The 22,515-nt window shown below is 43.4% G+C and overlaps 1 protein-coding gene across 1 annotated transcript in view; it reads left to right on the forward strand.

Annotated features, from left to right (window-relative positions):
• The first annotated feature begins 3,857 nt into the window (after positions 1-3,857).
• The window catches only part of TECRL (trans-2,3-enoyl-CoA reductase-like), a 171,697-nt gene continuing 153,039 nt past the window's right edge, over positions 3,858-22,515 (forward strand). The window contains exon 1 of the mRNA XM_019534213.1: positions 3,858-4,142. Within this exon, the coding sequence (XP_019389758.1) occupies positions 3,912-4,142 (231 nt within the window). The 5' untranslated portion in view covers positions 3,858-3,911. The remainder of the gene's footprint in view (positions 4,143-22,515) is intronic.

Below are 22,515 nucleotides of genomic sequence, written 5' to 3' on the forward strand. Positions count from 1 at the left end.
TTATTGCCACTGCAACTCTGTCATCAAACTATGCTTTTGGTCCACTTTCCTTTTTTTTTGTTTTTTGTTGTGCCTTTTATTGTGTCTTCAATACGGTGTTCTTAAGCAGTTTCCCCGTGCCTTACAGTTCCTCACCTCCTTAGGGACCCCTTTTAACTTCCTTATTTTAGTGTTGTCTCCCTTTTAAAGTTAAAGGCTACTGTAGTAAACTTTCTTGTTTCTCCTCGGATGTCGAACCCAATTGCATCGTGCTCACTATTGCTGAGCAGCTTAGTAACACTTACCCTTTACACCAAAACCTGTACACTTTGTAGGACTCGGTCAAGAATGGTCTTTCCTCTTGTAGGTTCCAGGACTAACTGCTCCAGGAAGCAGCCTTTTATAACACCAAGAAATTTGGTCTCTGAATCCTGGTCTGATATTAGGTTGACCCAGTCCATTTGTGGATAGTTGAAGTCTCCCATTATTAATGCATTTTATTCTGTTGTAGCCCCTCTCAACTCTCTTAGCATTTCTAGCTCACTGCCACTGTCCTAGTCTGGGGATTGATAGTATATCCCTTGATGCACTTTTTTTTCCTATTGAAATCCAGTTTTTTTATCCACAAAGATTCTATGGTATTTGTCTCTGTTTCTGGCAGCATGATGAAGCCTTCATTCATGTGATTTTCTGTAATCAAGAATCCCATGGGAATGGAAGAAACCTACTTCCATGAAGCAGCTTGGACTGCATGTGATAAATGGTGGTGGGTGAACAAGTGATGACATGAGTTCTGAGTGATAGAGACAATGTCCTTATGCGGGTTTAACAGCCAGAAGCTTGTAGACTAAAGGAGAGAAGGTTGAGTATAAAATATTAACAATTATTATTACTTTGGCAGTTGCCTTTGAAGACCGTAACTGAGATCAAAGTCCCTTCATGGTAAGCTGTAGGTCAGCATTTTGTGAGAGAGAAAACTTGGCTCAAATATTGAACTAGACAAGACAGACATTGTGTAGGAAGTGGAAAAAGATGATAAAATTACATTACCTAGAAACATATTCCAGAGCTAGGAGCTGGATTCAACTCTCCTGAGTCCTTTTCTACGGCCCTTCAGTACCATGATGCCTTTCCTCAAACACTGCTCACTAGATAAATATTTGGTTACTGCTAGGAAGTATACTAATACACTACAGTAATTCAATGCAGGCCTCTCGCTTTTATATTCAATAGAGACTTTTTCTATACAACATAAATGTTGGCCCATATGTGGCCCTGTTCCTTGGTGTGGAGGCAAGTAAGCCCACCAAGAAAGCCGCCTGGAAATGGGTAAGCAAAATGTTCTTTGTATTTTATAGCCAACTCTACAAAATAGCTGGAATCAACTAATAGCCATGTGGAGGTCAGCCAGCAGAATCCAGTATTTGAGAGAAGAGGCCTGCTACTTCTTATGGTTCCTCCAAAACACTGTCCTTTAGGGTGGCAGGGAAAATTGCAGAGACTTGGTCCAGCTTGGACAGGCTTAATACCTCTTATGTTTCTCTCAGAATGAAGCCTAGGTCTGAGAGTCACTGGGTGCATTGCATGAGACACTTAACTGCACAGCAGTATAATAACACTGTGCAGGAGTGTAGAGATAAAAAAAACCCTGCTAATAATCTACTGTGCAGTGTTATTAGGCTACTGTGCAGCAAGCATCACAAAAAAACTGTGTATCAGCACTACTGCACAGTAACTATAGTTGGATTTAATTAGTACTTCATTAAACAAGTACTAAACTAGATGTGAAGTAACTACTGTGCATGAATGAATGTTTAGATGCACCCATTGACAGTCAGCTACTGGCCCTGCCATGCCCATGTGAGATTGTTATACCAACACACAATATTATACTGGATTATAAATATCTCCCCATGACTGCTTGAATTCCCTGTGGCAGGAGGCTGGCACCTTCTTCAGTCCACCCATTAGTGAGCATAATGGGAATATGAATGCTAAGGGAGATGTGGAGTTTGCTCATTTATTTGTCCTGCCAGGTGCACATCTTTGCAGGGGAAAACACAAAAGCCAGTGCATTTCATATCAAAACCAATATAGCAAAGGGCTGTGAGGAAATTTAAAAGGGAAACACAGGTCGTGTCAGATTAATGGCAAAATCTCCAATTACCTCTTGCCATTTCCCTTTTAAATGTCAGGTTATCATATAGTAACTCTATCTTTGCTTATTTTTGGTACAGTATCTCTCACCAATTTGTATGTAAGTAACCTGTTTTCTATCCATCAGTCTCCACTCACTGTTATCAATGCAGAACAAAGGTGCTATATTCCGAGTCCTATGTCTGGTGACTTAATATTAAAATAAAAAGTTGGGATCTTCAGCTGATGTAAATCAGCACAGAGATATTGACTTCAACAGAGCTATGCCTCTTTACACCAAGGCTCTGGCCAGTAAAATTTACTACCAAAATATGATTATCATATATAATTTGCTTTCCTTATCACACAGAGAGTATCAGAATAACAAGATTAAAATACGCTTGAGATGTCTCAGTGGAAAGGGGTTCTGATTATTGTTCATTTGTCAAAGTCAGATGCCAAAATGATGTCTTTTAAATGTGTGTGGTATGTGAAAGACTTTTTCAGTGTGAGCAGTCAAGATGTTATAGATTCAAGTCCTGTTGTTTATTTAATTTTGAATAGACTATACTATAATGGTGCTCTTCCACTAAGTTCATATGAACTTTTTCAATCAGTATGATTGACAGCATTTATTTTCAATTTCATGAATTAATATTTAGAAATAGAAGATACCATTAAAGGAATTTACCAATATGACCTCTTGGATAGCATTTAATATAGATTGCTTCATACGGAGTCAAAATAATTTGTGGCTAATTAGAATATGTCTACCAGAAAGGAACTTTCTTGGATGTGTGACATTTACTTCCTTGAATTTTCATTTAGTTCACTACGCGAGCTCCCATCTCTCAATCTCCAAGCACTTCACAGATTTTAAATACCAGTTTTTGCCAATATTTGTGTATACTCTCTTCCACAGGACATATTATCTTCTCCACAGTGACAGCTTCTTTTCTCTTTTCATCAAACCTTTGAGCTGATGGGTATACTTCTTTATTCACTACAATGTGTTTCTCTGCTTGGAGTAATATTATTTTTGTAGATTTCCATCTACTGGCAGCAGTTGTCAATAGACGAACAAAGTAGAAAAGCAATCCTCTGTGCAAAAATGAAGTTTATTTCCTACCTATGGGGAATTTTTACCTTCTTGTACCATCTACGCTTTTCCCAGAGCCTGACGAAGGGACTTTGATCCTGAAAGCATGCAGAAAAGGACAATTTTCTTGCCATTTTCCAGTTGGTCTAATAAAAGGTATCATTTTGGAACCAAGAGTTCTAGTTTTTTATATATCCTAAGGAAAACACTTTCTGCTTATGAACTCCTATTAGCTTGTTGTTGTTTACTGCCCCTGCAGGCATTAACAAGCATCCCTAGAATAGATGACATTTGATATATGTTTCATACGTGGACACTTTTAAATATTTGGCATAGATAATGATGGAATTCTTTGTGTTTAATTCCTGATTTCTTTCAGGTTCTGGAATTTCAGGGGCTGGTTTGTCATATTAGGAAATCAAGATAAAGGGTGTAAGTAGGACATGCTATTTCAAATGCTGGTTAAAAAAAGAAAAAAAGGCAATGTGGTACATCATAATAGCAAGTTAAATATAGAAATGGATTAGAGAGCCATTGTTTTCAGTCCTGCTAAATAAGACTGGACTCTCAAAATGGAATGCCACTTGACCTTCATGTCTCATCAGTCTGTGATCATATTTAACTGATGCAGGGAGGACACATTTCCCCTTGGAACTGCCTTGTGTTGACATGATAGTTGCTACCACTGGGTCATACAATGTACAGGAGGCATAAGCCCAGTGCTACAGAGAAGAGGAACTTTGCAGCCCATGGAGTCGGACTGTCTTTGCCACAAAATGACACAAGGTCTTTTTACAGCTTGTCTCAGCTTGTGCTCTCTGCTGGCCATCTCAGACAACCACCAGTTCTCAGACATTCAAAAATCACTTACTTTGAAGTAGAAATCCTTGATGCCCAAAGCAAAAAGCAGATCTGCATTGTGGATAAGGTGAGTGCATGCTGTTTTGGGTGCACTGGAGTGCATGATTCAAAAGCTGCCGTTTATGGATAACTGTTTCTGGTGTCAAAATGCTATTAAAAATTGATTTCATCTCCTTTTTCTTACCTGAGATTTTCAAAACATATGTATTCACAGACTTTTCAGTTGGTTTTCCTCATATTCTGTAAGATTCACAAATTAAATAACCACTGCCTCCTTTTATACCTGCTAGAAGAGGAGTGAAATCAAATGTGTCCTATGTCTTGAGGCTTATGAAATTGCAGCAGTTATTTCAGAAATTAATTCTTAAACATACACTTTAGGAAAAGTAGCAACATTTCTATAAGATATTTGAAAATACTTGGGCCACTCTGGTACTGTAGACCCTTTTTAGTTTCCAAATATATGCAGTAGAACTCCTTTATCCAAATGGGAAGGAGGCCAAAGGGTATGTTCTGATATGGGATGCTTTGCTAAAAGAGAGAGGGTTTTTTTGTTAATTACATAAATGCAGAGATATAAACTCAATTCAAATCATGGAGAAGTGGAATGAGGGAACTGGATACAGGGGATTCACTATATAGTAAACAATGGCTGACAAAATACCTCTCAGATATTTTAATCACCAAGTTTTTCATGCCAATCTGGTATCTGAGTTCCTTGTGCTTTGCTAGAAGGTTGTACAGTAAATGTGTGATTATATGGATCCAGTGCAGCCAAGTCAATGTCTTAATGTTGAAGTGCTCTTTGCAAAAACAGGATATAAACACAGTATCCTAGGCTTCTGTCTAACAGGGCATAGATACATGGTTCTTTATTAATGTTAGATACTTATAAATAATTCTTCAGCTGGTATAAATCAAAGCTAGAATTACTGGAACTCTCTGTCGATGGATACCAGCAAAGGATGTATCCTATTATCCTTTACTGTGGAAGTTTTCATCTTGAAAAGTTTTTTGAACATAGACCATAAGCATAGCATAAGAGAAACCTGCAACTTACCATTTTATTTAAAAGGTAACACTTCATTATCTTTGCCCACAACATCTGGAACAAGTAGCTCAGTCTTGTTAAGATATTTATTTTAATGTCTTTGATATTTATCAACTGGGAAATGCTAAATGATTTCAAGTGCTCATAATCTTTTAAAGAACTAGTCTATAATACAGGAGAGTACTTTTTGCTAAATAAATTAATTCATTTGCTCATGTCTAATGTAAAATCACATTTCAGCCTAGTCAATTGGGAAAAAAAACACAGCCTAGTCAATTGGGAACATAGAAATAAAAAGCAACAAGAACAAGAACGATAATAATGTATGATTATATCTATATTCCTGAACCTGCTAAGCAATCTTTTTTATTATTATTATTACAAAAAATACTTACTCCCCAAAACAGAAAAAAATACTTACACCTTGGCCTAAATTTAAGTTCCGTTAATTTCCTGGAATTGATTTTAGTGAATGCAAATGTTGCCAGTATTTGAACAGTATTTGACTTGTTTCAGCAGAACCACAGTCTATCAGATTAGGGAATGGCCAGTGGGACAGCATACATGGAGGGCCTTTTTACACATGCTCCCGGTGTAGGGTGCTCTAATTAGAGTGGGTCTGAAAGCCGCTCTAATTAAAGTGCCTAGAGTGTCTCCTGTATCTGTGTTCCCACACTTTAAAATGGTGGTGGGGACACTTTTTCTAAAGCTCACCAAATGAGCTTTGGTTAAACACTTCTGCCGCCATTTTGAAGTGTAGGGACGCTGAGATACAGAGGCTGGCGGGAGCATGCTAATTAGCTTTCTCCAGCAGACTCGATTGATGAAGCCTTCTCTGCCATGCTGCAATTACAGTGCATCGGAGCAACCTCCCAAAACGTGTACAGGCACCTGGAGTTCTTAACCAGGATACTAATTTTTGTGTACTTCACAGAACCTAGGCCTCTTCCACTGTTACTGAGGGGTGATGATACTGGTCTTCTCTGTGTATGAAGATTATTTTCTTTTTTTTGAGGTATAAGTGCAAAATACGAAAGAGGTGCAGGAACTGAAAAAATGGAATCTACTAGCTTGTGGCTCCTAATCAGGAACCGGGACCAATCTGGATTGGCTTCAGAGCCCTCCTCTTTGTATCACACTAAGAGACAGTTTCAACATAACAAGGATGAGATCTCCACAGAGGCCTCAGTGATTTGGATGCTATGTTCTCATTCATTTAGGCATCCAAATTCATTAGTTAGCTCTGAAATCCCTTTCTCAAGCAAATACAATTGCATAGAAGATTAATAAATCAATTATTTATTTCACCAGGAGCTCACTGGTAACAGAAAACCATATTCCTGTAGTAGATTAGAGCAATCAAGAGAACATTTTACTGCACTTTACATAATCTTCTGCTTAATGAAAAATGTAGCATTGAGATGGACCCAACATGGCGCTTCTAATGCCTGTTTTCTGTGTGTAATATAGTTGCTGTTAGCGTCACTTCTTAGAACTGCATGTAATTATTTCTTGTCAAGATGTATAATAGGGTACAGGAAGCATATGCATGAATTTTAATTTTATATATATAGAAATATTTATATATATGCACACATACACACTTTTTCTGTCCTTGCAAATTGTTACCAATTCAGAGTTTATGGCTTAGCAAATGCATTTGTAATTTTCCTAGGTTAATAAATCTGACTAGAAAACTAAATCATAATGTCAGAGAAAGTGCCTCTGATTCTTTCATCCTAATGGAAATGTTGGTGAAGTGAATAGTTGATTAATCCCATGTAGATAAGCAGCAGGCACTGCTACTGGAGGGGTTAGTTGTCATCACTGTGTTGTACAGAAATCCCATTAAAGTTAATAGATGGTCTGTGTATTCAGGGAAGAGAGCATACACCCATGAGGTTTTCAAGTTCAGTTCAAATTTTAGTTCAAATGATCACGTATCTCGGGCATTTTTTTTTTACTTCAGTGTGGGTAAAGTGTATATTGTTTTGAGCATTAATTGTTCTTTAAAATGAGAATAATAATATTGCTTTTGCCTGTCTTGCCAATTTAGCTCTGTATGAAATAGTATGCAGGCAACCCCTGCTTACTAAGGTGGTTTCAGTTAGCACTATTTTGTTATAATACTCATTGAAAATTCATACCTGATTCCACTGAGCACTCAGCCAGTTTTGCTATAGCACTCATTGGAATCAGCGAGTTTCAGCAGGTGGGCAGGGCGAAGCAGCAGTGGTAAGAAGTGGTGAGTGGTAGTGATTGGGCAGGCGGGCGGGCGTGAGCACAGGGCCTGTGCTGGTGCCCTGGGGCCAGGGCCGCCAGGGGCCCAGGGCGGGGTGGCAGGAGTACAGGACCTGGGCTGGCACATGGTGCCAGAGTGGCTGGCAGGTAGGGGCTGGGGAGAAGCGATGAGTTTGTGGGGGTGGGGGCATGAGCACAGTGCCCATGCCAGTGCCTGGGTCCAGGACTCTCAGGGGCCCTGGGCAGCGTGGCAGGAGCGCAGGGGCTGGGCTGGCACATGGGGCCTGAATGGCTGGCTGGCGGGTGGGCAGGGGGGTGGGGAGAGGCAGCAGTGAGAAGTGGCAAGTGGTGCAGTAGACATGAGTGCGGGGCCCTTACCAGTGCCTGTGGCCAGGGCCGGTGGGGGCCAGGGCAGAGCAGCAGGAGCGTGGGGCCTGGGTTAGCACATTGGGCTGCAGCAGCCAGAGGGCAGGTGGGGAGGGTGGGGAGAGGCAGCGGCGGTATCCAATTATCGCTATTTACATTCATTCCTATGGAGAAATGGGTCTCGCTTAGCATGGTTCTGCTTAACGCTTTTTTTTTTCTGCAACCAATTAAGAGTGCTAAGCAGGGGTTACCTGTACAGACTATCTCTTACCATGAGTGTGGAATAGTGAAGTTGAACTTATGGCTGTCAGATTTAACCCACAGAGCCAATGTGAATGGCCCAATATGAATGCTCCTGTTGCTCCTTCCCTTCTTTTCTTTGCTGCTGGATTTAGCAATGGGAAAGGAGGGTGTGAGTGGCAGCTACACTCACCTGCGCTGACATGCCAGTGAGGTCAGAGCTCTTATGCAGCTCCAGGGTCCAGAAGCTGAGCATAGCCATCATTTCCCTCCTCCTCTCCCCTCCTCCCAATATTTCAGTGGGAGGGAAAAAGAAGGTCCAAACAGCAATGGTGGTGCCACTTAACTCCTGTGCTTCAGAGGTGCATGAAAGCTCTGAGCTCATTGGTATGTCAGTTTAGGCTCTGCCTGGAGCTGTAGATTTCAGTCAGCTCTGGAGCCCAGTTGCTGAGCATTGCTGCCATTTGCCTGCCCTTCCTTCCTCTTCCCCACTGAATTCAGCAGCAGGATAAAGAGGGACTGAGCAGCAAAACATTGCAAACTTTGAACTTTGCAAAACACAGTGGAACCAATGGCAATTCATTTTGAGTATGTATGTAAGAAGGTGATCGGGTCATAGGCAGTCAGGCAGAGTGGAGCATGGTAGATCAGGGGGTTACCGGCATATAAATCAAGCTCAAACTAGGTAACAGTCTGGGTCTGACATCAAACCAAAAGTCAAGATGAGGTCTGGGTCAGGACAAGCAGTTGATCTACCCCAGGAGGTCCAAGATAGGAAATGAAACAATCAGGATAGACCTGAAGGTTCAAGTCAGAGGTTCAGGGCAGGAATTCAAGTTCAGGAATACAGGCTTCCCTCGCTTTATGCTGTACATGCATTCCTGGAAAACAATGCGCAACTCAAATTTGCATAAAGGGAACCCACTTTACAGTGTAACAAATAGGGATACGTTCGAAGACCTCATCTGTCCTGACCCCCAGACCCATTTCTACCACTTCTACAAGACAATTTTGTTACTCACCAACAGCACAGGGCACTATCATAATGGGGATGGCAACCAGAGAAACATGTTGCAGACAATGAGTGAGGAGCACAGATCCACACACGAGACTATATTTTGGTTCGCGTCACTTCCACAATGCACTGCACGAAGCAGCTGACTGTGGGCTTCTACCATGCTGAGCTCATAAGAGTGAATTTACCTCACATATAACCAATTTTTGATATTAAAGGAGTCATCACATAAGAGCAAATTCACACATACAGAACCCGCATAAAGTAGGAGAAACCTATACAGTAAGGCAGTCTGTTGTCCAGACAGCTCTTTGACATCTGCACTGAACTGTTATAGTCTGTGGATGGGGCCTCTCCCTGAGGGGTGACTCAACCTGATCGTCTACCTCTGGCTGGGATTACACAGCTCTCTGGGCTGGATCTAGCCCTCTGCCCTTATGTTTGACACCGTTTCTGGGCCTTGGCTCAATACAAAATATGTGCATAGCTCTAGATATACTGCATACAATTAATAATAACTAAATAATCTAGGTCTTGAACCTACATATTTATTTTCCATTCTGTATGGAAAATTCCATTGTGTTATAAATATGATGGGAGGGAAAGAGAACTGTATAGAGGGATCAGAGGCCCTGTTCTACTTGGTGCTGTGCACACTTTTTTATTGTAAGCCCCAATAAGCAGCATGCCCAATCCAGCAGGACACTGAAGCACATGCTTCATTTTAAGCATGTGACTAATACTATGGTTTTCAGCAGGACTGGTCACATATTAACTTTAACATATGATCAAGTGTGTTGCTGGGTTTGCATAGACTAGTGATGCTCGACCTTTTCCACGTGAGCCAAACTGCAATGGTCACACAGAAAAGAACTGCTGGGGCTCTGCCTGCACAAGGAGCTCTCTGAGGTACAAACGGATGTTGCCTGATGTGTCCTGGCAAAGCTGATCCACTTCACGGGGTGAAACACACATCACCCGTTGTCCCACCCACCGATCCTGAGGAACAACAGGAGACGTATTCCCCGCTTGCAGAGACCTGCCACGGAGATTCCTGGGGCACGTCCCTGAATGTGGATTAAACTGGGATTCCTCACTGACAGAGACTTGCCCCAGGGAACCTTCAGCACGTTTTTCTGTAAGTAGGGAAGACATCACCTGTTGTCCCACAGGATCAGTGGGAGGGACAACAAGAAATGTGTGTTTCAGGAAGTGGTACAGATGTCTGCTTGCTTCTCCATTGTGCTGCCATTAAAAGTGTTGTGACAGCAAAAAAGGTGACATCTTCACACCCTGAGGTCACCAGTTGTTGGTGCAGGCTCTGGCCAACATTTCTGCCTGGCTCCAGAGCTCCAGGGGTGAAGGTCACTGCTGCTTGACCCCTCTTTTCCTTTGCTACTGAATTCAGTGTAAGGGGGAAAAGATGAAATAAGCAGTGATGATGTTCACCCCTGGGCTTTGGGATCATGCTGCACTGGCATGCTGGTGAGCTCAGAGAGTGAAGGCTGAACTCTAATGCACCAATTCAGGAAAATATTTTCATTCTTATTGGTCTCTTAGTATTTGCTAAACTTGAAATTATCTCTGCATAATTGCATTCTATTAAATGGTGAGGTGAGATAAAACTTTTTATTGGATCATGCTTGGAATGCTTACTTTACTTGTTTAAAAACTGATAATATTTTATCCTAAATGGGCAATGTCTACATGTGCCTATTAATGTGCAGCAATAAGCTCCAGAGCTTATTACCTAATGAACTGGGTCGGAGCAGCCCCTGACTGGCAGGGGATCCTGCGGTTCAGCCCGCCAGCCCGGGGCTGCTGTGACCTGGCTCAATGTGCTGTGGAGAGGCTGGCTGGAACGTGAGGCAGCCCCTGCCCTGAAGCACCCTCATGCACCAGCCAGCTCAGCGTGTGCTCTGCACGTGTGCTCTACATGTGTGGTGCTGTGCACAAAAGAACTCTGCATCAAGGTTTTAAATGCTGCTGTGGGGTTTATTATTTTTGTGCACCCCAAGAGGGCACATGTCTAGACACAGAGAAGTTTGCTGCACAGTTAAGTAGGCAACTGCACAATAAATGTCTCATCTGGGTGCATCCAGATGAGCAGACATGTGCAGTATGCACCACTGCAGACCCATCTGCAGCACCGCACACTGCACATGTTGCACATGCAGCCATTCCCTACACTGCTAATTTGCAGTGCGAGGGGTGGGAGATCTCAGCATCAAAAAAACCTGCAGTGGAAAAAAAGCAGGGCGATGCATGCAGCGGCACTCGAAAATGGGGCCTGACCGGCCAGAGCCACATTTTGCCTGTTGGCCAGGCTCCCTGCTGCTGGATTGCCACTGCTGGAGCCCTGGGAGGCCCCTAGGATCCCAGGTAAGGCTGCTGGGGCCAGAGCACATGTGCACATGCATTCCCCAGGGACAAGTAGCAGTAGTACATATTGCGGTCCTGCTGTTTGTCCCTGGGGAAATGCATGTGCCTGCACATCTGGATCTGGCTAGTGAGTGTAAATATAACCTTATCCTTTTATATTTAAATAGAAAAATAAATGCAAATTGCTTCTTCTCCTGTAAAGTAACATCCACGCAGAAAATAAAATGGGAGACAAAACTACTTGAGGAATATTTTAGGGTTGTAGTGGGAGTGCCAGATAAATTCACTCTTATGTGATCAGTGTGGTAGAAGCCTACAGTCAGGTGCTTTGGGCAGTGCATTTTGGGAGTGACGTGAAAAATAATATAGTCTCGTGCTCCTTGCTCATTGTCTGTGACACGTTTCTGTAGTTGCCATACCCATTATGATAGTGTCCTGTGATTGTGTGTACTGTCTGCTGTTGGTGAGGGGTGTAGTGCTGGGATAAGACTATGGAAAAAGGTCTGGGGGTTTTTTTGTTTTTATTTTTGTTTTTTAAAGAAAGTTCAGACTTCAAAATGCTCTGATTGGTTATGCTTCGACATTTTTGTCACCTCCTCTGCTAGTAGGTGCTGGACATTTTAGCAGAAGCGATTCATTTTAAGCAATATATAAAGTTGACGGGAGAGAGAAAAATAGGTTTAGAACTGAAAGCTTATTATAGACTTAGGGCACAATCTGGCAAAACACTCTAAAGCCTGTGTAATTTTGCTCATGAGAGTCTTTCCCATGACTGCAATCAAACTATTTATGTGAGCCAAGTCAGCCAATCAGAAAATAAGTCATAAAAAAGTACAGCAAATTTAGAAAAGGTCAGGAATTTATCACACGTCAGTTGCTCTGTGGCAACTGTTCCTCTGCATTCTCTTACGCCCTGAGAAGGGAAAACTAAGCCATAGTAGTTTGTACCTATTTCACTGACAGGTAGAATGCCTCTGCATACTACAGGTTTCAAATAGGCACACAGACAAAAAGTACACAGCAGCAAGTCTGCCATTTCTTAATTTGCTGTAATTTTTTTTTTTTCTGCACAGTTACTCATGCACTTAAGTTTTTGCAGGAATATAGCGAGGCAAAGGTCTTTAGGCTCCTAACTTCCATGAAATCAGGGGGGAGTTAGATACTTAAATAGGAATGGAGTGCTATTTGAGGATTTTGGCCTATTCATCAGCTGTCTGCACAGTGTGCGGACCAGGTATTCTCACTGTGTAGTGTTCAGAACCAGAGTTTTATTGGTAAGATTTACAGACCATACAAAAAATGGTGGAGGGGGAAAGAGAGGCATAACTATGTAGTTTTGTGCCCTGGCAAAACCTTGCTAGAGAGAGGAAAAAAGAGAAAGAGAGCATCTCACCTACCCTGGCTGCTGTAACTGTGACCTGATCTGCCAGCCCTCAGTTGCTGTAGGTTCTACTGCAGGCTCTCCAGAGGGCTGCTCTTCTGGCATCCTCTGCATTAGCTCCCAGGCCTCACTGGTTGGTAACTAAAGAGAGGGAGAGGTCAGTTATACAGGCCAACTTGGAGTATTTGATACTGTTGGTTCATTTGAATGACAGGCTTTTTAATACAGCCAAATGCAAAGTCACATATCCAGGAACAAAGAATGTAGGTCAGACTTATCAGATAATGGACTGTATCCTGGAATGTAATGAAACTGAAATGGACTTAGGGTCTTGGTAAATAACCAAATGAATATGAATTCTCAGGACCATGCAGAAGCTATAAGGGCTAATTCTTTCCTTGACCACATAAGCAGGGCAAGATTACCAGAAGCAGAGAAATGAGACACTTACTGGAGCACATAGAGCACTACTGAGAGAGACACACTTCAAAAAGTGTGTTAGCAAGTTGGAAAAAATTCAGAAAAGATCTACAAGAATAATTTGATGTCTGGAACACATTTTGGGATCCTATGACCCCAGCTGACTTCCTGCCATTTGGGCGGGGGCCTGGACTCGATGATCTTCCGAGGTCCCTTCCAGCCCTAATGTCTGTGAAATCTGTGAAAGCTATCATGGGATACTAAAAAAGCTCAGCTGGAATGTTTAGTTTTCCTGCATTGACAAGGTGTAGGGGGGAGGTGCAGTTGCAGTGCAGGGTGGCGGTGGTGGCACTGGCTGTAGCCATGCCCCCCCCATGATTCTGTGGCATATCTGGACATGTCCACGACACACCATGCTGTGGCATACCAGTTGAGAAATGCTGGCCTAATGAGCTCTAATGGTTATGCGAGGTAAATTTTCCTTTGTGATAGCAGAGCAATTAAATTACCGTGAAACTACTCAAGGTCTGTAGTGGGTCCTCTGGGCATGTTTACACTGTAGTGGCCGTATGTTCTACCTTGGATATTTCCAAACATGCTTCATCCATTCAACCCCAGTAACACACTTCAGACTTGGAAATTCAACTCTACAGCTACTCTAGGGTCAAACCCAGCTGCTATACTTAAGTATATCAGGGCCTGGGGTCTGAAGTGCTCTCAGAGAGGCATAACCATGAGCTGCCAAAGTGGTGAGGTATGTGAGGCAGTCGGTGAAGTGGGCTTGGGAATGTCCAGTCACAATGTTTGTGCTGAGGTACAGAAGTTCCTCTGATCATGCAGAGGTGACTTGCAGAAGGTTCATGCGGGTGTACGTGCACCCCCTGAGAGTGCTGGTGCACCCCTGATTAGGTGATGGGTGGGGGGTCAGGCAGGAACACCGGTGCCTACCCCTATGAGCACTGGCCCGAACAAAGTGTCGGACGAAGCGAAGCAGCTGTGGGGCTTCCAGAAGTGGCTGTAGTCGCTTTCAGGTGAGTGAATCAGCTACGGGAACTACCCTCCACCTCCCAGTCCATGAAATTGGCCACAGGGGGATCCCCCCTGGTCACTGACTGGTCACTGGGGGGGTACGTGCCACCCCCCCCAATTCAGATGGCACAAGTCACCCATGTGATCATGTGATGCCCTTAAATTAAGGGTGGGTCCCTTCCTGAAAGGTATAGATTAGCTCAAGCAGGGCTATGAGCTTGATGCTGGAATCACTGGGTGAGGCCAGCTGACCTGTGTTGTAGAATCGTAACTATACTGGAAGGGACCTTATGAAATCATCTAGTCCAGCCCCTTGCTCAAGGCAGGATCATCCAAATCTCCCATACAAGTGCTTGACTACCTATTCTTCAAACCACACAGACAACCCTGATGCACAATAGCAAGGTACATGGCCCCAAAACATCAAAAGCACTCCTAACCTAACACATGGAAAGCAGGGGGATCAGTGTACCGTCAATGCAGGAAGTCAAACAACTTAACAATCCCTAGCAGCCTGGAGGTCTATGGAGCTATGAATTCTTGCCTAGCTCCTTGCTCTAAGCAAGAGCAAACTCTCCAGTCCACCTATAGCTGGAGTTAGAACCCATGGGGAAGTATGTGAGCTTGTATGCTTAGAGCTGTCCAACAGTTTCTGTTCAAAGTTTTTTGAATGAAAAATACCCATATGGAGAGGTGGAATGGGGGTAGGAAAGTATAGTTTTTTGGGGTTCTTTTTTTCCATTTTGTCAGTATGGAAAACAGGGTTGATAAAAAAAAATAATGGGAGGAAGAAAACAACATCCCAGAAACCTGAATATGAAAAAAAATGTTGGTGATTAGTTTGTTTGTTTCTTTTGGTAAAAAATTAGAACATTATTTTTCCCCCCACAAATAATACCTGCTACTTCTTGACCACCTTTACTTATTTCCAAATCCCAACAGAGGTTAGTGTTGAGGTTATTAATGAGCAATGATTTGATTTGTGACTGTTAACTTGTAACTGTGTGTGCTGCAATGTTCGAGATATGCTTTTTCTTTGAATTAACTTGTACTAAAATGTATTTTCCAACAAATGTAGTGCAACATAATTAATTTTGCATGAGCTGCTTTTAAGGCAGAAAGTGTTGCACAATATAGTTTTGCAGGATAAAGCACCTAAGGGAAGCCAACACAGAAAGCTTTTTCTGCTCCAAAGCCTTTGAGCTCAGCACTTATGTGATTCAGCATTTTGCTTGCTAAGCTATTAGAAGGATACAATCCAAGACTGGCAGGGATAGAGGCTTCTTTCCTACAAATGGGAGCTCATTTGCTGGTGCACTGCAGACCTTAGAAAACCTCCATTTCACTGCTCTTCAATCCAACTCCACCTTTTCCTCCCCAACTTGGGCCCCTTTTACATTGTCCATTCTTTTCCACTTGTGCAGACAGCATGTTGTAAAGGATATGGGGTCATAGGCTGTTAGTCTGAGTGGAGCGGGTAGGTTAGAGGATTACCAGAGTTAAAAGACAAGGCCAAGCCAAGAAGCAGTTTGAGTCTGCAGTATCAAGCCAAAAGTGATCATGAAGCCACGGTCAGGTCAAGCAGTTGATCCAGGCCAGGAGATCCAAGATAAGAACAAAAGCATACAGGAATAAGCAGGAGGATCTAAGCCAGAAGTTCAGAGCACAGAGTGAGGTTTAGTGGTTCCAAGCAGACTAGAGACACAACAAGTCAGCCAGTTGCCCAGATAGCTCTTTACGATGAGTTTATATAGTCAATGTAGGCAGGCCCTCTTCCTAAGGTATGACTCACCTTGACTGGCTGGTTACCTCTGGGTGGGGTCTACAACCAGATCAGTCCCAGCTGACCTTTCGCTCATTACATATGCAAATATGAAACACAACATTGCCAACTCTTGCAGTCCTACAAGTCACACACTACTCAGGGGGGTTTGTATTTATAAGTCTCTGCTCCTGGAGTCATGTAATTTTGTCCGGATCTCAACTGTCCTTAACAAAAAAACCAAACAAACATATTCTTAATGTTTCAGAGATGCATTTTAAACAAGTGTCACTGAAAGCTCAGAAACCAGAAGCCACTTCAAAATCCCTCTAGCTTTAGTATTTCTTTTTCTTCTCATGATCCTTAAAACAGTCCCAGGATTTTCTTTGGGTCTGAAACTCATGATTTTTGAAGGCTTAGGGTTGGCAACACCAAAAAGATATTTTTACAGATAACAGTTTTACATATGCCATGTTTTTAAGGGAAGCAGTGATATATACGTGTGTGTATGTGTATTAAACTAGGACTGTGCAAAACAGCCTGTTCTGTTTCAACTTCCATTTTGCCATTTCAAAGCTATAGTGTTTTGTTTTGCTGTTTTAAAGCACAGTTCCGTTTCGTTTCATTGAAACTGTTTCACTGTTTTGACTCTGTGTCAACACTGTTTTGATGTGTTTTGACATTTTGCCCATAGGCTATAATGGGGAATCATGAAAATACTTATAACTTTGTCATTTCTTTCCTGATTTGAATGAAAGCAGGGAGGGTAGCCCTGGCTGAGGCCACAAAGCCTGTTAAGTTTCAAGGAGATAGGTGCAGGGGTTTCTGGAACTGGAATTCTGACATACAATCTGCCAGACATCTGACTCCCCAGGTACCTCTCCACTTTTACGTGCTACACCCCTCTTCCCCCCCCCACCTCAGCTTGTCCCTCACCCCCTGACACCTCCATTTCCATTTTCAGTGACTGGCTTTCTTGCCTACATTGCATACCTTCCATCTTCACTATTCCTTCCCTCCAGGAACAGGACACACACCGACAGCAGGTGTTTCCTCAGTCTCACAAAGGGTTTTTCAACCCAAAAGCTGGCATCCCAGGCAGCTAAGCTGAACTCACCTGGAGCCTCAAAACTCCACTGCAACCAGCAAGCCTCAGGCCTGTCAAAGATGTGATGGGTCTGGGCTTTCCCCAGCCAGGAGTGTGCATGGGTATGGTGGCGGGAGGTTATAAGGTACCTCCAACCCGCCTTTCACCAGGGAGAACCTTGGTCCTAGCATTTCCTGGGGCTGCCGTGCTGCCAGCAGTTCCGCCAGGCCTCCCAACCCTAGCAGGGTGCAGTTTTAGTGGTCATGCCCAGGACCTGGGGCCTCCTCTTTCCTCATAATCCCTGCCCACACCTCCAAGTTGGTTCTGGCATGGGAGCTCAGCAGGGACATGTTCTTTCCCTGCTGTCTGGTGATATAGTGAGTGGCCCCTCCAGCTCTGAGAGTGGGGCACTAAATGGTTGTGATACCCAAGGGTAAAAAAAAAAGAAGGAAATGTGGACAGAGTGAGGAGGGTGGTATTCACTCCATCTGCACCTGGAGCTTAGGGAACCCCAGCAGTGGGAGGTTCAGTTTCAGGAACACCAGATGCTCTACCAAACCAGGATCCAAGGAGGTGTAAAGAGGTGTCCCTATATCATCAACAATGCTGAACACCCTCTCACTCAGAACCCTGGTCGGTGGACAGGACAGGTGTTCCCTGGCAACCATGGCCATATCCAGCCACAACTGGCTGCAGCTTGCCCAGTAGGCCAAAGGGTCACAGAGCAGTGGCTCCACATCCTCGGCGAGATAGGCAGCCACCAACGCCTGAGTGCTATGTGTCTGATGGTGCAGTTTGATGCCACCATGGAATCCATGCCCTTGGCCCACATTGGCAGCACCTATGGTGGAGGAGTTGACTGGCTCGTGGATGGTGTGCTGGCATAGGACAGTGGATCCCCCTCTTCCATATTCCCCCACCTCTGCTTTTCTGCCTCCCTGACTCTCTTCACCAGCACCTCCATCCACTGATCCAGGATTTTGCTGCTGCATACGTTGATGCTCCCTTTCACCCTCGGGTTGCACATGGACCACACTGGATCACAAGGGATCAAGCCATTTCCTGATGCCCTCCTTCAGCTGCCTTACCAGTGCCTGCACATCTGGTGACAGCAGCTTGCCCCAGCCAGGAACATTGATCCCTTGGAACTTCTCCATTTGGTTCTGAAGTTCCCTCACTATAGGGATCACTTGGCTAAGGAGGGTATTGCCAGTGCTGAGGGTCTCAGTGGCTTCGAGGAAGGGCTTGAGGACCACCAAGATCTGGGAGATGATATCGCACTCAGCTTTGTTAAAGGGGCTGCTGATCCCAATCTCCCTGAGCAAGGCCATCTCATGGATGGCCTTCGGTTGGTCCACCAGCCTCTCAAGCATCAGCTATGTGGAGTTCCGCTGAGTCTCCACATCCTGCATTATTTTGTGCTGCGGGATGTTCAGCTCTGCCTGTTTGTCCCACAGCATCTTGTCACCCTTGATGTTTCAGTGGAAGTAGCCTGCCACCTTCCTGTATTTTAAAATGAGCTTGCTGGTGGTGCTGATGCTGCCACTGGCAGCCCTGTCCACCTCCAAGACATCCCTGACAATGAGGTGGAACTTGTGAGCCACACAGTGGATGCCAACAAATTTGGCATCATGGACTGCCTTGACAATATTGACCCCATTGTCAGTGACTATGAACTCACAGGTGAGCTCACCTTGCTCAGTAAGTCAGCCCTGCACCAATCCGTTCATGTCCCCCTTGATATCGGTTGCCATTTGGGACTCATCTGTCACCTTGGCTTGAAGGAGAACCCACTAATGGCCTGACTTCTTATACTAGTGCCCTGTGAGGGAGAGATAGGCATGATCTCTACCCTGGCTGCTCCAGATGTCCGAGGTGATGTGCAAAGCCACCTGCAGACCTGCCTTGTACAGCTCCTCCTTCAAGTACTCCCTGCATGTCTCATACAGGGAGGGCACCTGCTGAAGGTGGTGCCTATGGGGATTTGGTAGGATGGAGCCATGAGTACCATGAGCTGCCTGAAACCTTGCCACTCAACTAGGGAGAAGGGGTGGCCATCCAGAGCAAGCATCTCCCCGATGCTCTGGGTGATCTTGCTTACCTTTGCAACATACCCCACAGTGTACCCACCTTTTCCCCACTGTTCCAGCATGGCCTGCCTCTGTTTAAGGGGAATGGGGGCTTTGAAGTGAAAAGTGAGAAGGGGACTTCTTTTTGGGCATGCTCCCACTGGTGCCAGGCTGAATAGGAGCAAGGGCAAGAGGGTGGTGCCTGCTGAGATGTATCAGCATCCCTGTGGACAACCCTTTTCTTCCTTATGAACCAAAGACAATCCTTTTGTTTTGTTTTTGTACAATACCTAGCACAGTGGAGTCCTTGCCTATGACTGGGGTCCATCTACATACTAGTAACAGCTCTGGTACAGTAGGAAATGGTGCAGTGTACTCAACATTAGCTGAAAAAATGCATGAAATCTAGTTTTGATACGATTCACACTAGTTTTGCACTGGCATAACTCTCCTGCCTTACATAGAGACCATTTTTTTTTGTTCTGTATTCATACAACAACTAGTACACTAGCGCCATAGCCCGAGATTAGGGTGCCTCAAAGCTACAGTAATAAAAATAAAGTGGAATTCCTCCTGCCATACACTGTTATGAAAGGAAAATCAGGCCTATTTTTATTTTATAGAAAATTAAGTCCATGGTATCATATATTACTAAGCAGGAACTTCACTGATCTCCACTCTTTGAAGCATGCTGTAATAAAGTAGCTGTTTCCTTCACTTACAAAGGGCTACATCACCCACAAGCAGCCAAGCAAAGTACTCATGACTGAGTGACTTATTCCTGGTCATCTCCAAAGCTAAAATAGCTCCACATGTCTTGACTCGTGGGTTATTTTTATAAAGTTGAAAGGCAAAAATTTCTTAGGGTGATATCTTTTATTGCATCCGCTGCTTATATTTTTATAAGTGTCATATTCACTTTCAAATGAACAAAATCTATCTTTAAAAGTAGCTTCTTAAAGATATTACTTGCAATAATAGAACATTTCCATTAACCTTAAACTCTCCTCCTTGGCATTTATAATGCACTGGTAACTTAAGGGAAGTCATGCAAAGAGCTGCTTCCCTAAGAAACCAACACTTTTAAGTTTTCTTTTAAGAACAGGCTTTACAATGCTAAGTAGCAGTCAAGACTCATAATCAACTAGAGAACATCAGTGGAGATAGCAGCAGCTTACCAAAACACATAATGTCCTAAATACTAAAATCCATATAGGATATTTGCATAACTTTGTTAGACTTCCCAGACATTCTGCACACTCTTGATTCTGGGTTTTCTCTGACTCTTTCAGGCATGAACTGCAAAAACAATTTCCAGTATAAGGAACATTTGAATCATCACAAATAAAAATATACACATCATTTTAATTTCATATCATAAACTACAGAAAACTTTAAAGATACATAGGTATGCATTAAACATCAAATCATTAGACTTTTTTTCCCCCAGTACTCACAGTAAATTTCAGTCTTTGATTATCTCTGTATAAAATAATGTACATCTCTTTTTCTGGTGGCCTTTCAATCCAAGCACTGATATTTTGCCAAATTTTATATGTAGTAATAGAGATTGGCTATCTCATTTAGATGAAATAAGAACCCGTATGAGCTTTCAAAACAAAATGTGCTGAACGCTTGATCCAAATTTAGTATTTAAGAGGAAGAAAATGTTTCAGTGAGGTTAAAAGGAAAGGAGGGATAGAGGGATGGGGGGAAAGGAGGGTTTTATAAGCCATTCTGACAACTCTTGAGAAAAATGGGAAGCAAAATGAAAATCTCAGAGGATGCATTCAGTTAGTAGGGCAGATTTTTCCATTGTTATTTACATGAGCTGAAGGATTCAACTCTTAAACTTACCTGAAGACCTATCTATGAGCCATGGCAGAGATCATTCTCAAATTAGGGTATTGTCCTGCTGACATAAGTACAGAGTAGGTGCAAAGTAGGAGTAAAATGGTACCAGGGTAGTCATCTGCTAGTGTTTTACATGCATTTACACTGTGGACACATCTGCACAAGACATTTACTGTGGAGTAGACTAATTAGATCTGCAGTAAACATTGCACATCTGCACACACATCCCTATTAGATTGGAATAAACTAATTCACTCTGCAAGTACTGTCCCGCTGCAATTTTTTACTCCGCAGCAGTGGACATGTATATGCTGCTATGGCTGGCTGGGGCATAAGGGTGCTTCAGTGTGAGGGTGTCTGCTGGCCAGCCTCACACTAGAGCACCCTCATTCCCCACCCAGCCACTCTGCAGTATGTTGAGGCAGGGGGGAGCAGCCCTGAGCTGGCAAGCTGACCCCTGGGGCTCCCTGCCAATCACAGCTGTTCCAACCCAGCTCAGTGTGCTGGAATCCCAGATGCACGTTCAAATGGCGTGCCCGGGAACAAGAAGCTCCAGAGCTTATTGCTTTGCATTAATTGAACATGTAGACATGCCCCATATTGCTGAACATGACAGCACAAGGTACAAGGTCATCACACTTTAGCTGCTTAAGAGAAATACAGAAACATTGCAGGGCAAAACAGGAGCTGTCATCTACTGGAAATCATCACAGCTGGTGAGGTTCTCTCCAGTATCTTCCTTTACTGTGATAACATTTTATTTTGTAGGAATAGCAAGGAAGTCCTAGAAAAATCACATTGGGCCTGATTCTTAGCTGAATGCGTAGTCAGGATAGCAATCACAGTTCTGATCTCTGATAACTTTTGCACTGCTTGATGCACAGCATATCTCACAAAATGATCAGTAATCCTTTTCATTGTGATGTCCCCTAGGAATGAAAAGATCTTACTCTATCTCAGTACTAGAACTATTTGCAAGAACAAGACAGTCCAGCCAAACAAACAATGAACTTGTAATCTTCCACAGTTCTAGCTGGGGGATATAGAATCCTTTGTAGAGAGAAAGCCATGCAATGGTAATTAGTCCAATCCCCCCACCACCCATGAGATTCCTCAATAGTCCGATGGAGGCAGGACAAGGATAGTCTGAGCAGATTACTAGGGATAAACATTGCTATGCAGCTCCCCTGGTTCTCTTACCTTTGGAGGGGAACTGTATGGCTGCAATAGTTAACAAAGCTTCAGAGCTGCAGTAACAAGCATAAAGCTTCTTCAGAATCACTCAAAAATTTAGTGGGAAGACTCCTGTGGCTACTCCAAAGTGCTTCTCAGTGGCTAACCCAACAATTTAGAATGAGATGCTGGACTAACAGTTTGGAATTAACTGTATAAAGTTCTCGTGACAGGCTCTTTGTCCCATGGTTAAGGGAACTGGGGTTCTAGACCAAGTTTGATCATTAGTCTGCTGTCTGGCTTTATATATGTTATAAGCATTCCCTCCTTGCTCTATTGTCATCATAAGCTCGTCAGGGCATTGCCTGTC

This window comes from Crocodylus porosus, unplaced genomic scaffold (genome assembly GCF_001723895.1).
Source record: "Crocodylus porosus isolate Cpor-Errol unplaced genomic scaffold, CroPor_comp1, whole genome shotgun sequence".
NCBI lineage: Eukaryota > Metazoa > Chordata > Crocodylia > Crocodylidae > Crocodylus > Crocodylus porosus.